Genomic DNA, 24,250 nt, shown 5'->3' with positions numbered 1-24,250 from the left:
ATGTGGCGTGGGGACCGCACAAGCTGCAAGGCCAAAAAATATACAGAAAGTACGCAGGGGCGGAGCAGGCCAAATTTTCACACGGGCAAAGTGACTTTTTGGCGCCCTTCCCCTAGTAGTAGCCTATATTTTACATTTTATCATAGTGTTTTTAATAGTTTAAACCAGGAGCGTCATTTCAGATTTTGCTTTGGGGGGGGGGGGCAAGACCTCTTGATATAAGTAAAATTTCGCGTTTTTCACTGATTTACTACTATTCTAATGATAAAATCTATATACATCTCAAACTCACGGGGGGCAAATGCCCCTCCCTGCCCTCCCTAAATGACGCCCCTGTTTTAAACCCATTTTCAAAAAGAAATCCATTACCTAGGAAAAGTTTACAAAGAATATGGCCCGCTATAAACAATACCAACTCCACCCCCCCTGGTCTAGTGGCTAGCACGCCTGCCTTCTGTGGTACCGGGTCCAATTCCCGGTGGATTACTGTTGAACGATAAAAGTGGTTCGGATTCCACTATAATTAGTATCCACATCTCTCTTGCCCATTAAAGCATAACCGTGGAACGCTAAACTCAAGCAAACAAACAAACAATACTTAATTCCCGGCACTCTTTATTCTACATGCCATCTCTCAATTTTTCGATACAGCCCCCTTAGTACTATGAAACTCTCTTCTTCCATAGTGAAATGGAAAAAGATCATATAATTGCCACTACTTTACAAGAATATAAACCAAGAACGTCAGTAGAAAGAACATTATAAAATTTACTTTTTGAGGCTCGTTTTGGTGCCCCTCTTTCTCTGGCGCCCCGGGCAGTCGCCCGGCCCTTAGTCCGCCCTTGAAAGTACGGACGCATAACTAAGGACTGCGGAGGAGAGGTTAACCTTCATGTTATGCCACTGGTTTGACGTGTTTGAAATGTTCAGTAAGTGATCAGTTGGTGAAATAATTTCGACGGTTACTGATGTTTAAAGTTTAGCTAAGACAAAGCTACCTAATCAAATACATTTGATATCGCGATGTCACAATTTGATTTTTCCTCACATAAAAAAGATAAAAACAATAGTAATAAAAACCCTTACTCGACTGGGCTCCTAACTAACTAACAACCTAATTCTTACAGACTAGTTGCTCTGACCAACTGAGTTTCGATTTCTTACGCGAAAGAAGTCTGTTATATTAAGAGGCATGCTTTTCATTATCAAAACTGTTCGAAGTAATACGAACATGGCTTAAGAACAGAGACGGAACTGAATTACCACTCGATTGACCTTGAGGGCAAATCACCAAAACGTAGCTATAAACGTAAGTTCAGCATGCATTTCTCTGGAGTTGTGTTCAGTATTCCTATCTGCCAGTCATGCTTGTTCGTAGGAGTAATATGTTACAAACCTAACCTTTCGATAGAGCACAATGACAGAGAATCAAAATTAATGAATTCTTGCCCTTGTGAACTTGGGATACCACCATGTGCAATAAAACTGTCGCGTCTTCTGAAGTGATATTTTATCGAAAATAACTCGTTTTCCTTTATATATCCGAAGTTTTTGAGGGTTTCAAAATGAGGAAACGTTACTGACAAACAAGGACGCATTTAGGGGTGGGTCCAGGTGGTCCGGACTCCCCTCTGAAATCCCAACTTCTCTGTAAATTTAGCCTAAATTTAAGGATAATCTTTTAAATTTTATTATAATTTATCCTAATATTGAAGTCGGACTTCTCCCGAAATAAATTACTGCATACGTGCCTGCTGACAATTTTCAATATATTCCTTAAATAAGTAAAATAAGTAAATTAGGAGCAAAAAGCTTCAACACGGGCTAACTTTTGTCCACTGCCAATATTGTTAGAAGGGATATTAATAGCAAAAACTGCTAGGCAATGCTGAACCTTGGAACTTCACTCCGAACAGCAAGCTTATTATTGAGAACTACATATGAAACATTTTATCAAAACTTATCTAGCTTTTACCTGGCATGAAATTATTATATACACCAAAATTCACTCTCCTAAAATGTGTATCTAAAGATTGCTCTACGTATCTACGAAGCAATGAAAATTATTTATCGAAATATGTGAGCAGGGAATTCTAACAGCCAGCCATTTTATTTAAATCGTAGTAAACCCTGTAACCGGGCGTTAACGTGAAGACAAAGCTTGGTCCATTGGTAAAGTGTTGGAAGAATATAAACTCAATGTTCGTAGTTTCGAATCTATCCACTCACCATAACATTTTGTTCTTATGTGTAACGATGAAATAAGAAAGAAAAAATGTATAACCGTTAAGACAAAACTTCAACCAAGTCTGAAGAGAACAATACTAAAATAGTAATACAATGACGTCAACCAAAAATTATGTCATGTAGCGTTTGGACGAAAGTACAGCTGTTAACAATTGCAGAAATAAAAACAGGCTGTAATGCAGCCTAGACTTCTGAATGCATTTACTTCCTGAAAACTTCCGTCTCGTCATTGGTATGCCGTTAATCATTGTAAAACCTTTCAATTGGAAGTGAAATGACACAAACTAAAACAGTTTTAAATCAATAAATGTCTATGTGTAAAAGTAGGTGTCTTTTATCTGTAGTTCTGAGTTCCTTTTACTTTGAAGTGACAAATGAGAGAAGAAAGTATGGTGTTCGAAAAAAAAAATCAAATTTGAGATTTCAACGAATTTACACGTATTATAGCCCCTAACACCGAAAAAGTTATTTTTCGATACATGTCCATCAGTTCGTCCGTCCGTTCGCTACACTTTTCTGTGCACTCGCCTAGAAGCCATACCGTTCAACTTATCTGCACCAAATTTTAGTTTAAGATTTTCATAGTATTTCCTATAGTTTTTTTTATTTCCCTCCTACTCCCAAAACAAGGGTAGTTTCCTGTACGATGAAAATTAAAAAAAAGATATTTTCTCATAACTGGCTCTAACGATCTTGTTTTCTTTCTTTTTTTATAAATCAATATTTAATTAGCAACCCTATTTTGTGGTATAAGGCATTTATCTGAGAAAAATCTACAAGGGGTAGTTTATACTAAGGGGGTGAGTTTTTTCTCAGTGATTTTCTCAAAATGGACTCAAATGTTTTCGTTCATATTTCATAAATAAAGATTTCATTAATAACTTATCAATATGGCATAACTCGTTTGTCCTAAAAAAATGCGAGGGGTAGTTTATTCTTGGTGAAGTGTTGTCTGGGCGATTTTCTCAAAAACGACTCAAAAGAGTTTATTCATATTTCAAAAAATAAATATTTTGTTAATAACCGAACAATATGGCAAAACTCGTTTGTCCTGAAAAAATATGCGAGGGGTAGTTTACTCTTGGGGGTGTTTTTCCTCCACGGTTTTCTCAAAAATGAGTCAAGCAATTTTGTTCGTACTCAGAAATAAATATTTCATTAAAAACCTAGTAATATGGAATAACTCGCTTACCCTGAAAGAATCCTCAAGAGATAGTTTATTTGGGGAGTTATTTTTCCCTCACGATTTTCTCAAAAATTACTCGGACAATTTTATTGATAATTCATAAATAAGTATTTCATTAATAACTCTATATTTTAGTATAAGTCATTTCTATGAAAAACAATTACAACGGATAGTTTATTTTTGGGGTCAAGGTTTTTTCCCCGACAATTTTCTCGAACGACAGGCGATTTTGTTCAAATTTCGCAAATAAATATTTCATTAATAACCAAAAGTATATCTTAACTCATTGTTCGAAACAATTCACAAGAGGTAGGTTACTCCTGACGTGTTCTTTTTGAACGACTTTCCCAAAGTGACTCATTTGATTTTTTTCATATTTCATAAACAATGATTGCATTAATTGGTCTATTATATGTCTAATGAAAATGTGCTCAAAGTGTGAGTTAGTTTTGTAGTATGGATTTTCTTCAATCGAAGTTTTTTATTCGATAATCTGACATTCGATGTATTTGAATAATACGATAATTTTATTCGTATTATCCAAATACACACTTCAGTAACAACTGCGGCCTAACACAGTTAAGAAATTGAATTGAAAAAGTTTAGTGCGGTGGCCCTGTAATTGAATATTTTTTGAGAAACTCCCTAGCTTTTTGTGGTAAACTCAGGCTTTTCTTTTTCGAGCGACAAAAGAGAGAAGAAAATATAGTGATTGTGAAAATAATATCAAATTCAGATTTCAACGGATTTACATGTTTCATGGTGTCTACATACCGAAAATGTGACTTTTCGACACCCGTCCTTCCGGTCCGTCCGTTCGGCACACTTTTATATGCACTCGCCTAGAGGCCATACCGTTCAACTTATCTACACCAAATTTTAAACTTAGGGTTTACTTAGTATTCTTACAGGAGCTTTTCCATTTTTTCCTACCACCTAAAATAAGTGTGGTTTACAAACAGCCGAAAATCGAAAAACGCTATTTTCTCCAAAATGGTTTTAACAATTTTGTTTATTTTTCATTAATCAATATTTAATTAACAACCCTATATTGCAGTATCAGATATTTCTCTTAGAAAAATTTACGAGGGGTAGTTTATTCTTGGAGGTGACTTTTTCTCGACGATTTTCTCAGAAAAGACCCTGGCGAATTTTGTACACACTTCATAAATAAATATTTGACCTTACAACATGGTATAAGTCAATTGACCTGAAAAATATATGAGTAGTAGTTTATTCTTGGACTTGAATTTATTCCCAGTGAGTTTCTCAAACACGACCAGTTGGCAACCCTGTATCTCGACAACGAAGCTGAATTCGAAAACTGCAAGAGGACCATTTGTCTCCTTTTGATGTCACGAATCACCTCCCGAAGTTTGTGGACATCTTTCAGGTTCATCCTTAATGAAGCTTCTTTTCGAAAAGTTAACTATTAACTTTAGGCATTGTTTATCTTTTTTTAAATCACAAATGTCGTTATTAATTTTAAGGCAGAGAACTACTTCTGAGAGAATAGATCTTGAAAAATAATTTTAAAACTTAGACTTTTGTTTTCGAGACATTCCAGACAAGACGAGACATTTTACAAGCTATCTCGTGTCCAAAACATTTGCCTCGTATTATCTTGGATGTCACAAAGCGCGTCTTGTCTCTTTCTCGAGACATGTCTTATCTCTTGCGCATTCGTTAACACTTGGGAAGGATTATCTTTCTACTCAAAGCATTGTTTTTGTAATGGTTGCATATTTATGATATTTGCTGTCCACATAAATTACAGTCCTTTCAGTTGAATTAATTTTTATTATTATTATTATTGAAATTGCAATATCTAGTTTAACGTTGGACGATTATGCACCTACGCTAAGGGAGAATGATGATGAATGAAATGGTGAAATGAAGAAAGTGGGAGGAAAATGGAAAATCTCAAGAAAACACATACCCATGCACACGGTATTTGTCCACCTCAAATTTCACTTGGCACGAAGTGGAATCGAGCCACGGACCCCCTGCACCAAAGGTCCCTGCAATGCTTTATTATTATTATTATTATTATTATTATTATTATTATTATTATTATTATTAATAATAATAATAATAATAATAATAATAATAATAATAATTGAAGCGAGCTTAACGAGTTTCAACCGTACGACTCAACCAACGTTTGGGTGCCTGTTCGTTCGTCTGCTCCTCTCATAAAAGACATTTCATTTTAATGAAACTAGTAAGTGCCTTCTTTTAGCTCTGCGAAGTAACTATTGCTTGGAATATGAATCTGCAAAACATAAGAGGTAAAATTAACCAAATGGTGCAAGTTTCCACTTATATATACAAAACAATTTTGCAATATCAACTACGTGAATCTTGTCCCATAAAGAAGCCGAAACCCCTACACCGAAGAGCCCTCCGAGATTTGATCATTGTCCACACGGACTGAAATTGTCATTTGAAGCCAAGACTTTAATATGAAGCCAATAATTTCTTTAAAATAGACGGAAAATTCGGAAGTTATAAGCATTTTCATATTTTTGCCTTTTCCCATAAGGGAGCCGTAGCCCCCTATACTGAAGACCCCCCCGGAGATTTGATCATTGTCCACTCGGACTGAATTTGCCATTTGGAACCAACACTTTAATACGAAGCAAAATATTTCTTTAAAATAGACAAAAAATTCGAAAGTTATAAACATGTTAATAATTTTGCCTTTTCTCATAAGGGGGCCGTATTAGCCTACACTGAAGAGCCCCGCGAGATTTGATCATTGACCACTTGGACTGAAATTCTCATTTGAAACCAAAACTTTAATATGAAGCCAAAAATTAAACTTTTACATCAATTTAAACTGACTGGGTTCCGGTTCCCCCCACTATTGTTTAGTTTAGTTAAGTGGTAATTTGTGACAGCTTCACATCATCAAAAGAATGTTTCACTTCCCCTCCCCTCCCCCAGGAGTTCGTGCTGGATCCACCACTGGAATCAATAGACACTCTTCCTATTCTTTTTGTCACCCTTGATTGTGTAGGGGCTCCCTCGTACAAATAAAGAAGCGGTACAATCAAGGGGCGCTATATATTAGGTATTTTTTTAGTTACCTACCCCTAACCGCACAGGGCCATCTTTCGTAGAATAAAAAATATTACGGGTTACTCCAATCATGAAAGGGGAGAGGATGCTGTAAATATATTTCTTATTCATTTTGTCTGTCCTGCTTATCAAAAATTATTTTCTGTTGGAAGGCTACTGAAATGAGAGGGGCAAAATAAAAAGTCGTACCCCCTCCTACATGGTTGCTCAAATAAGTACTAAAGAAAGCATTTTAAACTAAGATATTTAAGATTTAAACTAGGAAACTAAGATATCCTACATTATGTAAGGATGGCATATTCAGGATTATTCATATTTATAAAGACATTCATATTTATTATTATTATTATTATTATTATTATTATTATTATTATTATTATTATTATTATTATTATTGAATGTTTTTGGAGCACCGAAATTTTGTGAGACAAACAATGATATGTAGAGGTTTAAGATGGGTGGTCATAGAGGAGGAAAAACCAGGATTTTTCTCTGTCTGACTCTCTAACGTAAAGATTATGTGTTGAAGGTAAGAAGCATCATCATTCTACAATAGGTTGCTTTTACGTAGAATATCAATTACTTGAGTTCTCCTCCTTCGGTCTACTTACCTTATGTAGTAAATTCAAAACAATTTCAATTCAATACAAATACATTGTAAAACTTTTCCGTAATTAAACATCTAGGGAAAATTAAACATTTAATAGGGAAATCTGTTATCAAAATATCCAAACACGTAGATAGAAGACTATCTAGTGAGAAATATTGTGAAACTTTATAAAATTCTCCAAATTAGAATTAACATTTACTGGGAAACATTCGTTATGCGCCAGCGAGCATATGGTGAGCAGTGAGCACAGGGGAAATAATTACGAAACTGTTTGCAAACAAAATTAGGGACGCTAATGCAAGTGCGACAACAGCATTTTTTCTTTTTTTGGTATCGTCATGAGTTTTACACATACGTTACAATTTGATTCTTTCCCAAATAAAAAATATAAAAAAATAACCGTAGTGTAGTGATAAAAATGATAATGGCACTTCCACGGGATCGAACCCGCTACCTTCAGCATACAGACTCGTTGCTTTAACTAACTGAGCTATTTGATTTTTTACGTGAACTGAGCCTATTCCGGTAAAGACGATATTTCATTACGATCGTCCTACCAATTCGCCCTTTTCCATAGATAATTTCCACTATTTGCTCTATCTTTGTTAATACTTAGCATATATTCATATATTTGGAGTTTGCAGATAATGCATATAATAAGACATACTAGAAATATTCGTTAAAAGTTTAGTTTGTAGATTTAATCCACATTTCTCTCAATGACATAGATGTCGCTGCTTCGTGTTGAAATGCAGAATTCCCTCGTGTTCTTGAAAATTTCCCACTTTAGCAGAGTTGGTAATTCTCGAGATTTTTGTCGATTTAATGTTTTTTGCTTCTAATTTCTTTATTTTAAGCTAATATCTAACACAAATATTAAAAACGGGTTTGTGATTAACCTGTCCTGCTGGGGAAACCTTCCGAAATTTCGAACATATAAAGAAAACGGAGATATTTTCAAAAAACTTCAAAATAAAGAGACGCGTCATTTATTTTGCTCATGGTAGTACTTTGGGGAACACGAGAAACTAAAAAAAGATTAATATTCTTTTTCAGGGGTAAGTCGCGCTTTAACATGACTTTTCATGAGTGTTGTGTTCAAATACGAAAACTGTAATGGTGACTTGTTTGAAATAAAGGCCTTTACATTTTTTAATAATAAAGTTAGGTACTTTCACATTGGGGAAAAATAAGCAAGGCGCATTTCCACTGATTAGAGTGCTGGTTCTTATGGAAGCTTTCACATTGAACCGGAAGATTTCCTGATCTGGGTGTTGGATTGCCACAATTCACCTTGCTGAAAGACGTGGTTTATCAGGAGGTCCGCCAAGATTCTTTTGGACTTAGCCTGTAGACTGTTTCTGGTCCCATTTATTCCCATATAAGACTAACCATTATATAGTTGGTTTGAAATGAGTTAAAATATCACTAATTGACCTTAAGGGAATAACCGCGATTTAAATATTCGTAAATGAGAAGAGATGTGGAAGTTAAGCGTTAAAATAAATCCGATAATTCCGGAATGAAGAGATTTATATGCAACCTAATGATAGCAATAAAACTCCTTATGTAACATTTTAAAAACTAAGATTAACAGTTAACTTCTTGAAGAGGGTTTACGGGAGCATAGAAAATTATGAATCCAGTTATTGTAAGTAGTACCTGTGACAGCCCCGCATTTCACATCACCGTCGCCCTTCATCCTGACAAGTGGGCAATTCACTTACCCACAATGACTTTTCAGACGTTCCAGTAACATCAATATCTCAGTTTGGGTTTGGGGATCATGCTTCGGTGAACCTTGACTATCACTACCAGCAGCTATTAGAGAATCAGAACTTATTTCTGTACTAGATAATGTGGATAACTATAGCTTTTCGTCTATAGAAGACTGAGAATGTATGGTATTATCGCAGGAAATATTTGATACATAAGACTTAGATTATCAGTATTTAGGAGCAACTTTTAAAATAATCAGTTAGCTTAAATGTGCTACCGCTTAGCCGAGAAAACCCGACAGCCATAGTCGGCTGGTCTGCAGCATTAGGCTGTGGATCGTTTGCCGAGAATGTCTTGGATTCGAATCCCGCTTCGGGCATAGGTGTTTTTAACTGTCCTAGTTTATTTCTATGTCTGTGTGGTGTCGTAATGGTTACCGTGTAATCCGTGCAAAGCGTTCAGCAGGTTAAATAATTTGATAAAAAGCTGTTACCTTTTTATATATAAAAAACAGTGGTTAGCGCGTGCCTTCGGTGCTCGTGGTCATGGGTCCAATTTCCGGAGAGGCACTCAACAATTTCGGTGTTGACCCAGCATCGTGAGGACAATTGGGGAGTTATCTGACGTAAGAGGTAGCGAATTCCAGTCTAGAAAGCCGACATGAAGGACTTCGGGTGTCGATGCGTTGACTACACATCCCCACTTTGAACGTAAGCCCGCTGGTAGGAACCAAAGGACTGTCGTGCCAGGAGTTTAGTTTGTTTTAATTATCATAAATGCCTTCTTTATTATTAAATTTTATCAAATATTTTCAACTGGTTTGCGAAACTCAGAGCTAGCTACTTGTTTTCTTTTTATATTCATGTTCATAGTTAGCACAACTAATCACTAAGAAAAAACAATCTTTTCAATAAAATTCGTCTCGTGTTTTTCGTAGCTCTAAGTTTAGTTACTTTTAGCTTTTTTTTAAAAAAAAAAAAAAAAGTTGAAGGGCGTTTTATCATTTTCCCTTCGTTTTTCCTTTTTTTTTTCCTTTTCTGGTTTTACCTATGTTTCTTTGCACGGACATTACGCCTATAGGCACGTGCTTAGTATGTTCGTTTACAAAAGCGGGCCTTTTTCCTGCCACTATCAGAGAAATATTAATTGATGTATGTAAGTGAATATATCTGTAATGAAGTCATAATTACTCTGTTTGCATCGTACATAGTTTTCTCATCCTCATTAATCTCTTCGCCCCCGCTTCCTGAATTCCAGTTCTAGTATTCTTTCTTGAGAAAGGCTCATTTAATGGGGGACTGATGTCTCATGTAGGCTTCTTAACTATAACATCAGCAATAAAGAAAGTAGGGTTTAATTTGCACTAATTTTAGAACATTAGTTAATTATTAGCTAAATAGTAATAATACGGAGCGAGCTTAGGCTAGTTGTTAGGATTCTTGCTTCGCAATTGGGTAATACCGGGTTCGAATTCGGAGACCACTAATCCTGACTGAGGATTTTCCAAAGTTGTTCCTCTGTTATACTGAGCAAATGCTAGGTTAGTACCTTAATCTAAGGCTTTGGAGACGATCGTTCCATTCCTTTTCCAATGTTGTTTTCATCTGTTGATTATTACAGTGTCAAGTGGCCTGTGAGGATGTATCTGGTAGCTTATAGTAAAGAAACAATAATGACATAATATATCTTCGTGTGGGTTAATTTAACTACAGCCTTACAGTCCCAGCAAATAGGTTAAGTTTTAATATCAATTTCCTGACTTTTAAATACTATTTTCATATTGTTTTAGCTTTCAATTGTCTCATGTACAAACGTGTTCAAATTATTAGACTCAGCATTCAATTTCTGAATATTTTACTGTTCTTACAATATTACATGAGAAAGTAACGTTCGAACTTAGTCCAGATTAATACTTTGTAACTCTGTCCTAGTTTCTAATGGGTGTGGCATACGCTTTTCAATATCAATAAAACAAATATAATTACTATAAAGTGTGCGTAACATTCAAATACAATTATTATAAAGTGTGTATATCCAAATTCGAAACAAAACATGTAATGGAATACTTACAAGAAAATTATCTCTCACACAAAGATTAATATTTCTTATGAAATCCCTTATTCTTTATTAAGTCTTTTATCCTTTGTGGCATGTGTACGAGTTTAGCACATTTTGCCTTCAATTCAGCATCATGATACCACAGATTGTTGATCTCCTTGATCAATTGAAGTTTGCTTCTAATGTGCTTCTTCTCTAGCTTTTCTTTCATGAAGTTCCAAAAGTTTTCAATCGGGTTAATATCAGGACTAGTGCCTGGCCACGGAAGAACACTATTTTCGTTGTCCTCGAAGAATTTTGTCACAGCTTTGGCCCGGTGGCATGGGGCTCCATCATGCATAAAGATGAATTGTACGTCATCAAACCAGAGTGTAGTCTGGAAAAGCAGTTCTTCTTGTGAAGAACTTGCAGGTATTAGTCGTGCTTCTTGTCCTCTCTACTATATACAGTCTTCCAGGCCCGAGATCACACCCCACACTATGACTGAAGTATGATGCTTCACGGTTTATTAAAGACATTGCAACTTGAATTCCTCCCAGGTCAATGTCGCACATATTGTGAACTTCATCAGACACAAAGATACGTGATTCATCACTGAGACGCACTATTCTCCAATCGTCAACAGTCCAATATTCTAGGCCTCGTGCCCATTCGAGGCGCTTCTTTGCCATGATTTGAGTAGACTCTAATTTTTGTTTTCTTGCTTGATCATGTGCTTTTATTCTCTCGGCACAAAGAATCTTTCGAATACTTTCAGGCTAAATATCTGCTCCGTATTCAGTCATTTTTATGCTTAAGTCTATTAGAAGTTGCACTTCTGTATCCCAGAGCCAATCTTTTTTGTTTTCTGATACCTCTTAGCGATAGCTTTGGTTTTCATCCACACTTCCCAACCCTGTTTTGTCTCTTGTTCATTCCAACAGAGATTCTACTCACAGATTTTTGTTCCATCCCAACTCTACTAGCAATGTGTTGGCTTGTGTATCTTCCTTTCACCAGAAGTATTTTGTTAACTTCCACTTTACGCGGAGAAAAGTCCTTTCGCTTTTCCCATTATTCTCCGATTACAGGACTTCACAGAATAAAAGATTGATTCACGAAACACGACACGATCATTTTAAACTGGCCCATTCGAACTGTTGAACGCTTTGAATGTTGTAACTTCTTACAACAGCAACCACAACACTTCAGACTGTAACTTGTTGATAGGAACCACAATAGCTATCTACAACTGAAACACCACTTTCAGATTCCCCCCCCCCCCTCACTAATACCATCTGCTGTTCAACGGTGATATCATCACTTCAACTGTACAGTAAACAAATGAAGGATCCTGTATATTGGTAGTTTAACCATTAAATTAAATGTTCTAGAACTCTGAAATTAGGACTCCTACATCAATTTTGCATTTTTCGAGCGTGAGTCTAATAATTTGAACACGTCTGTATATTCCCACCAAGAATTGAACCTGAGATCACATGAACAAATGCGAATATGTTAAGTATTTTTGAACACTTTAATATACAAAACACAAAACGATTCAATGATACGATGCATGAATATGTTTTGATTACGTCCTGCAATGTATGATTAAAGAAACTTGGAGGGTGAAGAAAAAATAACAGAAATCTTTTTTTTTTAATTTATTTTTTTTTTATTTACTCCTTCAACAAACCCCCGACCTCAGAAGGGCAAGCCATAAGTTAGGTGATAAAGTCATACAACGAAAACTTTTATTAATACTAATAATACTACACAACCATATCACGCTCCTGAAATTCCCGTGTGTATGATTAAAAATCTACTGTTGTGCCACTCCAACCAGTCTATATTTTTTGTTGTATCTTCAAGTGAAAGATATTCATTATTACATTTGTTGATGGTTGGACTCGTGAGTCAGAAACTACAATTAATAAAGAGGGCCTTAGATTAGATTAGAAGGGCCTTATCCAAAAGATATTTCATTTGTATATGAGAAAATAGTAAAGTTTATTTTCTAATAATAAAATAAATATTTTCAATGTGAAGCTAACATTAAGTTTTGAAGAGGATCTAAACAGAAGAATTTGTTACCATTTACATCAGTTTTCAGTTAGTCACTATACTCTGAAATGGGAAGAAGTCAAACTTGGAAACATTTTACTAAAGAGACTTCGACAGAAAGTGCAACATGTAAATATTGTAAGGTTAAAATAAAATAAAGAACAAAGGTAGCACAAACGTGTTATGGAAACATTTAAAAGCACAGCAACCTACTATATTAGTGAATCCGAAAAAAGTTTTGACGAACTTTAGATATTCAATTTTATCATCACAATTTCAGATGTAGTTTTGGATACGAATCAAGATCTGAGATTCGAATTTCGGATCCAGATCCGGATCCGAAAATTTTTCCCTACTCCAGTTGTGTTTGGACAGCTCAGTGTCTATTGTAAGATTGGTTGAAATTGAAAAATTTACTCACTTTAAGGCGAATTTCAATTGCGACAAATTTTTCCGTGTCATTTTGATTATATTAAATTCCACTTCAACTAATAATATTCATTGTAAATAAAATAAAGGATGCGCAAAGGAAATAGTTTTGTTTAAAAATAGATTGTGTGTTAATCAGAAGTATAAAATGTTAGGTGATATTGTTTCTCTTTTCCAGGACTCGTCTAAGGAAGCGGATTTCTCGACAGAATTCTTCAGAGAGTCTGACTGATATAAAAGAGAAGGATAATGAAGAAGAATTTAATGAAGAAAAAAGTATGTTCTCTTTTTTTTCTTTCTTTCTTTTTAAGAAACATTCATAAGTGTTCTTGAAGTTTGTGTTTTTTCTTCATTTTCCCCTTGCGTAATACAATTGATCCATATCTTTATTTAACATTTAACACCATATGATTAGATTCATTGAGAATATTGTTTTAAGTAAACATTAGTGGAAACCTCAGTTGCTAACACCCTCCACTGGTCTAGAGACTAGCGCGCGTGCCTTTAGTATGCAAGATTCCGGATTTGATTCAACATGCAGAACATATTAAACGTATTATGTGGTTCGGATTCCACCGTAAATTGTACATCCACGCCTCGATGCTGAAAAGGGACGCCTAAATCATATGAAGAAACAAACAAATTGAAATTTTGACAATATATTTCTGTAATGTGGCTATAAATGCTTAATTACGGTATTTGAATATGATCTGGTATAAAATGAAACATTTAGTAGACAAACAGGAATCGAGCATGTAGGGAACACTAGTATTATGGAGAAGCACATAATAGTGAGTGTGTACACATTGCCATGTGATGGTAGAATTTTGTGATGTCTCTATCAGAATCAGTCCTTTTATCGTGGACATAGTGTGTAGCATGTATTTCAACTTCGTACGCAGCATCCAGAAATTCCCCGAATGTACTATCAAATCAGTTGTTACAAATGTCCTTACTTGAATTGAAATTAGGACACTTGATAGGAAATGATCAACCTCTTCAATAAAAAGCCCATTATTTTCAATACATTGAATTGATTGCTTTCTGAATAAACAGCAAAGTGTGCTCCCAGTTGGATTTTTTTCTCTCTTCCTGTACAGAATCATGAATTTCGTGAAGTCCACAAGGCAACGATCCAGAAAAAATGTGTATTGCAGTTGCTACTTGGACGATGATTACAGTTGTCTTTAGTTCTGTTGTACTCTTACTTCGCAGTACATGGGAGCAGAATCGCTGGTTGGCACTCTAGTGCAAACATATAAATGGCTTTATGTCGATATATCAGTTATGTTTTTTAAAGCGAAAGTAGATATTTTGAACTCAAGTCTTGTAGAAATTGTTAACAAACTTTTTTTGTATTAGAATTCTAATGCTTGTGGTTTAATGCAGATTCAATGGGATAATAGGGATAGAAAAAAGGGATAATACGTATTCTGAGTGTACTCAATAGAACGGAAGGGCTGTTTTTTAATGAAGACCGAGTTCTATCAAGTTTTAAATTTCAGCAATGTAGCAGTTTAATGTTGAAAATTTTGTTATAAAAAACAAATTACGTGAAATGTTGAATTGTGTTAAATTTTTAGTTACTTCAAAATTAAAGATTTTGTGCAACTACAACTGATAAAAAAAAAATCTCCAGTCGAATTTGACATTCTTTCACTAGTATACAAAGTATTATATAACAAGGAGTACCAAAATGGCTAAGCAGATATAAAACAAAGGAAGGGAATATATATAATACTTCATCCATAAAATGCTACCAGTTTTTAGTTTTTTTATTTTTAATTTTTAAAGTAGAATTTCTAAACCATATATTTATTTCATGCAGACTGTTTCATTAAAATTAGATTATTTTTCCATTTATTTACAGATTTATACTCGTAACATGCTTTATGATTTTATTAGTGTTAATTCATTAGAGAGAAACTGTTACAGATTCATTCTTAAAAGCAACTGCCTCCATCAGTAATGCTTCATTGGACTATTCTCCCAGTCGCAAAATGTTTCGTTTCTGAAAATCGCTAGGACTGAAGTCTAGTTATCTTTAACAATATTTCTATGAGAACTTTTTCTTTTTCATCTGAAAAGGTATGAAGTAGCGGAGAAGATATGTGATGATTGAATACGAAAGCGTGTTGCAAATCGTATCCAAGGTTTTAATTGTGTACTTTATCAGTGAGCAAGTAGCGTAAGGTGTTTACAATTAAAAAGAAAAAAAAATCCACTTTCTACGGTAGGTCTTAAATTTTTACACAGAATTGTATAAAAATATTCGAAAAGACGAGAAATATACGTGTTTGCTGTAGTTCAAGTATAATAGTATATAATTTGTGAGAACGAGAGATGACTATTCATTGTTTACTTTCTCGTTTCTTTAAATAACAATATTGCTTGAATGGAAGAAAATGATCACAAGTACCTAAATGTCAATTTTGGATTTTTTTTTTTTTCATGTATCCCAAATCAGGCAATTTTTTGTGCTAAAACTGTACCAATCGCGCAGAATCAGCGAAAAATCTTTGTCTTGCAGAATGTAAAACCATAATGTTTTTTTACAAAAATTTCAAATATACTTGAAAATTTCATCGAGCTGTATTTGTAGATTTTTTTTTCTTCCAAGCAAGCGATAAATGAATCGAACTAGTGTTAAGAATCTTTCATGGTTCGTCTTTATTTATACAGCAGATTTACTTTGTCGGTAACTAATCGTTTAATGACTAAGATAAAGGTTTTATAAATACGGAATTTAAAATGTATATTATTTAATTTGTGTATAGGAATGTAAGCACACGCCTATATGAGATGAATGGAAATAGTGTGGACATGAAGCTTAAGTAGAAAAATAATACATATTTGAAATCGTAAGCAATTTGAGTAAAATATGTATAATTTTTGTAGTTTAAGAAAAAAGAAAGGTGATTTTCCAATCCCTTATATCTCTCTAAGATTATTCGAATATAATCAAAAGTTAGCTGAAACAAACTTCTTCATCAGCGAAGTCTGTTCCTGTTGAGTTGAATTCCAATAATAATTTTAGATGTATCCTGACCTTTCAGTGTACTTAAGGAATGTTGGAAACTTTTTTTTTTTTTTTCTTTTTAAAGTTACTTGAATTCATTGAAGATAAGCAATATTCCTTCTTAAGAAAACAAGCAGACACCAATAAAAGATCAATAGATAATAACTTCGAGTAATCTTCAGAAATTGAAAATAGTAACAAATGTTGTGTTTCTGATCTTCAAAAAAAGTATTTAATAAATACGGGAATATACTTATTGTTCGGTTAATAGTTGAATGAACTAATAAGTGTTTCTGTTTTAAGAAACACGTATACAATGTATGGTACGTAGGGAAAATAAATATGGGATCGTACGCTTGAGACTGTTACACTGTATGTGCCAGTTTATGTTTGAGAGGTTTTTGTTGATTCTTCCTGCCTCATTCTTGGGTAATAGAACGCAATTCACGACGGGCTTTCCTTAAGGTATATAGCCAGTGAAGGAAACAAGTTCAACTTCTGTTATGTTTGTGTAATCTTTAAGACAAATATCTAGAAATATTTCACAGGAATAGTAAATCAACATATTTCAACAGAAACTCGCGTTTTGTTGTACTGTAAAATCTGTAGTCTTTTTGTGCATATTCCGTTGCCATTTCCAGATAGGTTATCTTTTTAAGTTTTCTTTCGGAAGTAAAAAGAATCCACTATTTTGTATGTACTTACTTCGACATAATTTTCAGACGTCAGACTGTCAGACGTTCAACACTCTCATCAGATTCTGAATTTTGTAGAAATATATTTGTTAAATGTATGTAAGTGAAAAATAGGTCAGAATTAATCGAACTGACTGAAGGCGATCTTTTTGAGATAATTATGTTTCAGAAAGAAGAGGGGACTTGGAGGAGAGCCGAAACATGAAAAAAATTGCATATGTTTAAATCTAGAGTCTATCTTGCTTTAACTTGACAGAGCTTACACAAAATGTAGACTAACGAGTCAAGATGATGTACTCCTGATCATAAAAACTTACCCGGACTTCCAGAATTTGTCTAAACAAGCGAGTCTAGATCCTTTGGAATTCCTATATTTATGTTTACAATGTTCATATACACAAAGATCTAACATAGTAATACCATTCACACCTCTGTTTCAAAAGGCTATTTTTCCACCCAGTTTTATGTGCGTATAGGATTTTTTTTTTTAAACTCTTATCTTTGTTCTGATTCTGCATAGAATCTCTTGGTAGTATGTCCGTTCAGATAGAAAATGAAGTAAAGGCAAGACGGAAATAATTAAAATACAGAATTCAAGTTCTGACTTTGACATTATATGAACTTGCCACTTACAAATCTGGTAATTTATAGTTGTAGCATAACATTGATAAAATTTGAATGTAGTGACAAATTATTGTCTTACACAGTGACTTGCTGCGCGAAATAATGGGGTACTAGTTTACAAGATGATACATATTGCTACATGCTGCTTTTTAGCTCAGGGCTATATAGGGACTATTATTTAGATTAGATGACATATTTTATAATTTTATTATGTTCTTATAGGCATATTCTTGATGAATAAAACGAAGATTTTTTTTTTTTTAAAAAAAGTAATTTTCATAAACAAGATTTAAACCCATTCGAGAAAAGCATCTCAATACGAGACGTTGCGTAATACATCACAAAGCCAGTACAATGAAATCTTCCTTTCTGGAGATCTACTGCCTCTATAAGCTTGAATCATCTTACACGCATTCATACCGATTTTTTTAGGTTATATAGGGTGTTTCAAAAAGACACGGCAAAATTTCAGGGGCAGATTCCTTACGGGTAGACAAGTAAAAACGTTCATATGAACACATGTCCGGAAATGCATCGTTACAGAGCTATAGCCACTGACACCACCTGACGGTGAAATAGTCACCTTCTGTCCGGAACTGTTTCCCGACGTATTACCGGAGTGTCGTGTGTGAAAGAATATGCAACACAGGTTCGAACGAAATTCATTAAGCCGATTGCGCGTTGCATGGTACAAGAATCAGAAAAAACACTCGCAAATAATGCATAATAATTGGTACTTTTAATGTCCGTATTGGAAAGTGCAACACTAATACAAATGGCAGTGAGAAAAACGCACCCAAAAATGCAATTACACATGCTCATCAGGCATAAGAAAATACCATAACGAAAGCATCGTGCAGGAGCTACAACCCAAGGAATGAAGGAGGGAAATGTTGAACGCAAGATGTCTCGCGAGTAGGTGTGGAGGAGTACCATGGCTGACAGCAAGAATCATTGATGATGGACAGCATTTCTAATTAGATTAGTTACAAGTCAAAACATAGCATTTGCCGAAAGGTGCATGAAGCTTTGGACGCACTGTCAGGTCTAGGAGGCCATTGCAACATTAACATCTCGAAGGTATTTAAGACAGAAAAGTTACTGTAATTGGAGCTGGGTACAATGTGAGCTGAAGTGACAGTAGTGCTGTGAAATAGAAGTGTACATTCAACGTAAGCAAATTGTGCTGTGGAACAGACGACGTGGTGAGAATTGACTGCACTTAGTGGTGTGGAACAGAAACGGGAAAAGTGACTACAACTTGTGCTTTGGAAGACGGGAATACGTGTTTGTGGAGCAAGTGTATGTACGCATCAATAGACAGTGGTGTTTAGGACAGAAGTGAAACATGTACACGAATGCAGAATTAGCAGATATGCATTTCACATATGGATTGGCGGATGGAAATGCACTAGAAGCACGGCGTCTGTACCAGGAGAGATACCCCGGACGCCACATTCCAGACAGAAAAACATTTGAATCCCTCCATCTCCGCCTGCGTGAGTATGGAAGTTTTGCGCCCCATGCTGCTGGAAACAGTGGCAGACCAAGAGCTATGACCCCCGAGGTAGAAGAGCAGATAGTGGATGCTTTTCGACACAATCCGGAGGACAGCACACGAGGAGTAGGTATGCGACTGCATGTACCTCACGCACAGATATGGCGTGTTTGTCGGCGAGCGAACCTGTATCCGTATCACCTTCAGCGAGTGCAGGCTTTGTCGCCAGCCGATCATCAACCGAGAGTGCGCTTTTGCCAATGGTACCGCGAGCAGTGTGCCGTCAATCCAAACTTCGCATCTGCAATAATGTTTACAGATGAGGCGCAGTTCACACGTGACGGCATCTTCAATTTCCATAATGCACATGTCTGGTCGCCAGATAATCCTCATGCGATCCGTCAAAGAAGACATCAACAACAGTTTGCTCTAAATGTGTGGTGTGGTATTGTCGGCGACACTTTCCTAGGTCCATACATACTCCCACCGAGACTGACCGGAAACAACTATCGAGACTTCTTGGAAACCACATTCCAGATGTACTGGATACTGTACCCCTGGCTCTGCGTCCAATGTTACATTTTATGCATGACGGTGCGCCCGCGCATTTCAGTGTTACAGCCCGGCAGTATCTAAATGCCGTATTCCCTGGCAGATGGATAGGGCGTGGAGGACCAGTTGCTTGGCCTCCACGCTCACCAGATCTAAATCCATTGGACTATTACCTGTGGGGACATTTAAAGTCGTTGGTCTACGCATCTGCTGTGGATACTGAGGAGACGCTTCGTATTCGTATCGAAGCAGCTTGCCAGCGACTACGGAACACCCCTGGTACTTGGGCACGCGTTCGTTCATCCATGCGGCGACGGGCTGCAGCTTGCATTCGGGCAGGAGGAGGACATTTTCAGCACTTACTGTAAGGTACTTCAGTATCGATTTTGTGGCGCTGGTGGTGCACACAATTTACTGTTTGTGGTTGTAACTCTTGTTTGATGATGATGGTTCTTTGGACTTTAAGACTATACCTGTGTCGTTTTGCTTTTCTCACTGCCATTTGTATTAGTGTTGCACTTTCCAGTACGGACATTAAAAGTACCAATTATTATGCATTATTTGCGAATGTTTTTTTCTGATTCTTGTACCATGCAACGCGCAATCGGCTTAATGAATTTCGTTCGAATCTGTGTTGCATGTTCTTTCACACACGACATTCCGGTAATACGTCGGGAAACAGTTCCGGACAGAAGGTGACTATTTCACACCGTCAGGTGGTGTCAGTGGCTATAGCTCTGTAACGATGCATTTCCGGACATATGTTCATATGAACGTTTTTACTTGTCTACCCGTAAGGAATCTGCCCCTGAATTTTTGCCGTGTCTTTTTGAAACACCCTCTACTGTACTTAACGTTTCGCTTGTGGATCAGTGTGCGTGTTGGAAGTGAACTAGGTTTAACTTTTTTTTCTTCTTTTCGTAAACTTTGGAAAGTTGTCATGTCAGATTGTACTGGCTCAGATTTCAGACTCTCCACTTTGGAAACGTAAAAAACTTGTATTCGTATATCTTATATAATAGAAAGACATAAGCGTTGTATACTATATGACATATATTTTTAAGAATACGGACACCAGTTGAAGTAAATCAAGAACTGAAAAATGTTAAAAAATAATATTCACATGATAAACAGAAAGGAGAAACACATTTGTGGAAACGCATGTGAGAACACCCAGTACATAGCATGTGCAACCATCCTGAACGGTTACACAAGCATCAGTTTGAGCAAGTAGCTGATCATACACATGCTGAATATCTGTCTAGGATATAGTATCCGATGCTCGCTGGAGATATTGGCATAGTTGAATAATATTTGTTGCTCCCCCCCTTCCCTCCTTCGTGGCTGATAGGTCTTAAACCCGGAGATCTAGCAGGCCGGGTAGGAGTCTATAGTTCAGTAGAGCATATTGAGTTGCCGTGGCAATACGGTGACGCGAGTTATCCTGCTAAAAGATGAGGTCCCACAAAAGATAAGATCGGACGACAGGATTAACGATTTACGAATGTATGACTCACTAGTCACACTCCCCTCAATTTAAACCAGAGAAGCAGGATGTGTATCGTATTGCCACCTACAAGAATGCCAGTTCTGTGTCGTGTATGGCGAGTGCTAACACGTTAGCTTTTTCTACTCACTTCCACATTCACGGAGACGCATGTGTTCATTACCTCTGACCCAAGTCAAAAACCACTTACCACCGAATACCACTGCCCTCTATTCTTCTTATCATTACATCCACTCTGTAAGACGTTCTGCAAATGAAAAGTGATTAGGGTAGTGTTACAAGAAGAACACGAGAACTTAGATGAACTTAGATTTGCCTCCAACAATCTATTGGAGGCAAATCTAAGTATTACTCATGTATTGTTTAGTTTTCGTGCTCTCACGAGGGGGGAGGGGAGAGGAGTTGGCAACGGGAACTTGGATTGCACTGGTGGTCGCTATTGGTCAGTTACTGCGGACCGAAAATTCTTTCTGCCCAGGCATTGTCCGGTGTTTGCGCCACAGGATCATGTCTATTGTTCAAACCTTCTGTTTTTCTTCATGAGATGAACACGATGAACCACGTCACAACTTACGTGCAATACTTTCCTACGGAACGATCACTTAGCTGCTCTCTATGGTAGCCGTAATGTTGAGTCCTTCAAAATAAGATCAACATGCCGTATACAGACACACATGCTGTGATGGGGATTTCGTTCGTGTCGGACAAGTATACATGTTAAATACGTTTCCACCAGTCAGCCATGACTTGTTCTAACACAAAACATCAGGGTCGTTATTTATGAAGGGTATGAATTTCACTTTTCCTGAACCATGTTGTGAAGTCTTAACTAATTTATATTATATATATATTATAACTTCCGCACAGTTAGCAGCAAGGATGGGAATACACAGTGTACATTTTATTTGTTTACTTTCATTTACTTACTTATGTATTTTTGTCAATAATCTTCGAACTAATTTGCCAATTGGAATAATTTTGTTTACTACAAAAACAGCTTTCCTCTATATGTAAAAGAAAATTGAATTAAAATTACTTAATTTGTTTCGAAGTTATTTCCAAGAGAAGGTGCAGGCAGTGTATACCTATTTTTGCTGGCGACTCTATACATTTTTCACGCTGCCATCCTTATAGATGATGATGTCTTCCGTACTTAAACGTTCTTCTAATATACTTATGATGACCAAGGTAAAGTTTCCGCACAGAGTTTTCTCGTTAAAGAAGCCAAATTATGTCAGATCTGGAGAATATAGTACATGAGAGAAAATTTTATACCTTAGTCACTGCAAAATCACCTGTTTCTGATGCAAATGCCTATCATGAAACAAGAGGAGGACACACATGGTGGTCATTTGCCATCGTTTTTATGTACGTTTCACATTATTTCTTAATCAGAGATATGCCAGCTGGCATGGTCGAACGTCTAAGGTATTAAGCTGCCGGTAGCAAGACCTGTCGAGGGTTCGAATTTCGTTCAGGACACAGGTATTATGAATTGTCCGTTCACCATTCAGTTCATTGTCATTTGTTTCTCGTAGTCTTCTTTAACCTAAAAGGAAGACAGAAGGATGAATCGTAAAACCAGAAAAACATAGTGTGTGCTCTGATATTATTGTGTATTCTTTCTTAAATACTTTAGTTTCAGAAAAGTTCTCGTGTAATATTTTTAACTGCAGCGTGCGAAGTTTATACAGTATGCGGCAAAACAAACAGTACTAAAATCACATCGTAGACATTTATTTATTTGTTGTACAACATAATGAAACATAAGAAATGTTGTCAAATGGATGTCAACTAAACGTTACTCAACCTTATTGTAAATTTAAGAAGACTCGTGCCTGCATATCGTGTGTTCAAAATGTTGACTATTACATCGCGCACATTGTTCATAGTGGTCCTATAGATCGATGGACATGTTAGTGAACACGGGTTGCTGGAACGACAGAACAATGAGCGAATTTTCTCTCTGAACTGCGTATACTGGTAGGGAGTTATCTGTTCGGAAAATGGCTTCTTTTAGCATACCCCATATGTAGACGTCTGCAGCCCTTGAGGCTAGGGGAGTGAAGGATATGGAAAATCCATTTTGCAGGAAATCAAGTGATGTCCAAACTCTCGTGGGCAGAGGGACAAGTGACTCAGTTGCAATGTGGGTGGTGGCCCCTTGCTGCATCCATCGTTATTGTACCGACAGATTTTTGGTGCAGCAAAAACTGCGCAAATGATGCAAGAATTGATCAAATTATCTGTCGATCGGTGTAGCGATCAAGGTACACAGGGCTTTCATCACTGAACCGTATGTTACTAATGAAGACTTCATGTTCATATGCCATAGCTCCAGAGCAATACAGTAGACGTGAGCGCTCATCTCCTCCAGTGAGATGCTGATCCACACCGTATGAGCGGAAATAGTGCTCGTCAATAAAAACCTTCTCCTCTGTTGTAAGTAACATTACTTTGCGCCAACTGCACACTACTCTGGTCCACACACGACTGAGCACACGTGTGGCGCTCACAGCTCAAACCATGTTGCATCTGCGCGTCATCCATACGCGAATTTCAGTACTGTTTGTTTTGCCGCATACTGTAGTCTTCAATTGGATCGTGATCAAGGATATTCTTTGGAGTCTCATCTGAATTCCTCTCTCCTTTCGGAGTATGGTAAAATAGTGTTCGCTGGTATTTGGCTTCGTCATTTCTTTTATATTTCTCGTACAAAGTCCCACAGGATCATTAAGAAAAAATCTCGTGGATTGGACTTTCGGTTTTATAGTGTAATCAGGATGCTCTATAGGAAAATGCTGTATAAAGACTGTTCCAGCTGAAGTACGTTGATGAAGGCGAGATTCTTTTGCAGTATAATGGAAGATTTGACGTGTCGTTTGATTAAATGTTTGATTAGATACGAAGATGAGTGGGGAGAGAGAGAGAGAGAGAGGGAGAAGTTGATTCCGTGAGTCATATTTTTGTTTTACTTTT

The 24,250-nt window shown here is 36.4% G+C and overlaps 1 protein-coding gene across 11 annotated transcripts in view; it reads left to right on the top strand.

Annotated features, from left to right (window-relative positions):
• egg (SET domain bifurcated histone lysine methyltransferase eggless) overlaps positions 1-24,250 on the top strand; it is a 196,788-nt gene that overhangs the window by 149,878 nt on the left and 22,660 nt on the right. For 10 of the 11 annotated variants that reach the window (XR_014127075.1, XM_081728423.1, XM_081728413.1 and 7 more), the window contains one exon: positions 13,555-13,652. The exons of the other annotated variant lie outside the window; for it this stretch is intronic. Coding sequence is in view for 9 of the 10 variants with exons in the window: in XM_081728423.1 (XP_081584549.1) it covers positions 13,555-13,652 (98 nt within the window). In the remaining variant the exon portion in view is untranslated. The remainder of the gene's footprint in view (positions 1-13,554; positions 13,653-24,250) is intronic. 11 annotated transcript variants of the gene reach the window in all.

This window comes from Thermobia domestica, chromosome 10, assembly GCF_964235325.1.
Source record: "Thermobia domestica chromosome 10, izTheDome1.hap1.1, whole genome shotgun sequence".
In the NCBI taxonomy this organism is placed as follows: domain Eukaryota; kingdom Metazoa; phylum Arthropoda; class Insecta; order Zygentoma; family Lepismatidae; genus Thermobia; species Thermobia domestica.
The sequence above is the reverse complement of the archived record's forward strand: the minus strand, read 5'-3'. Positions and strand labels throughout refer to the sequence as shown.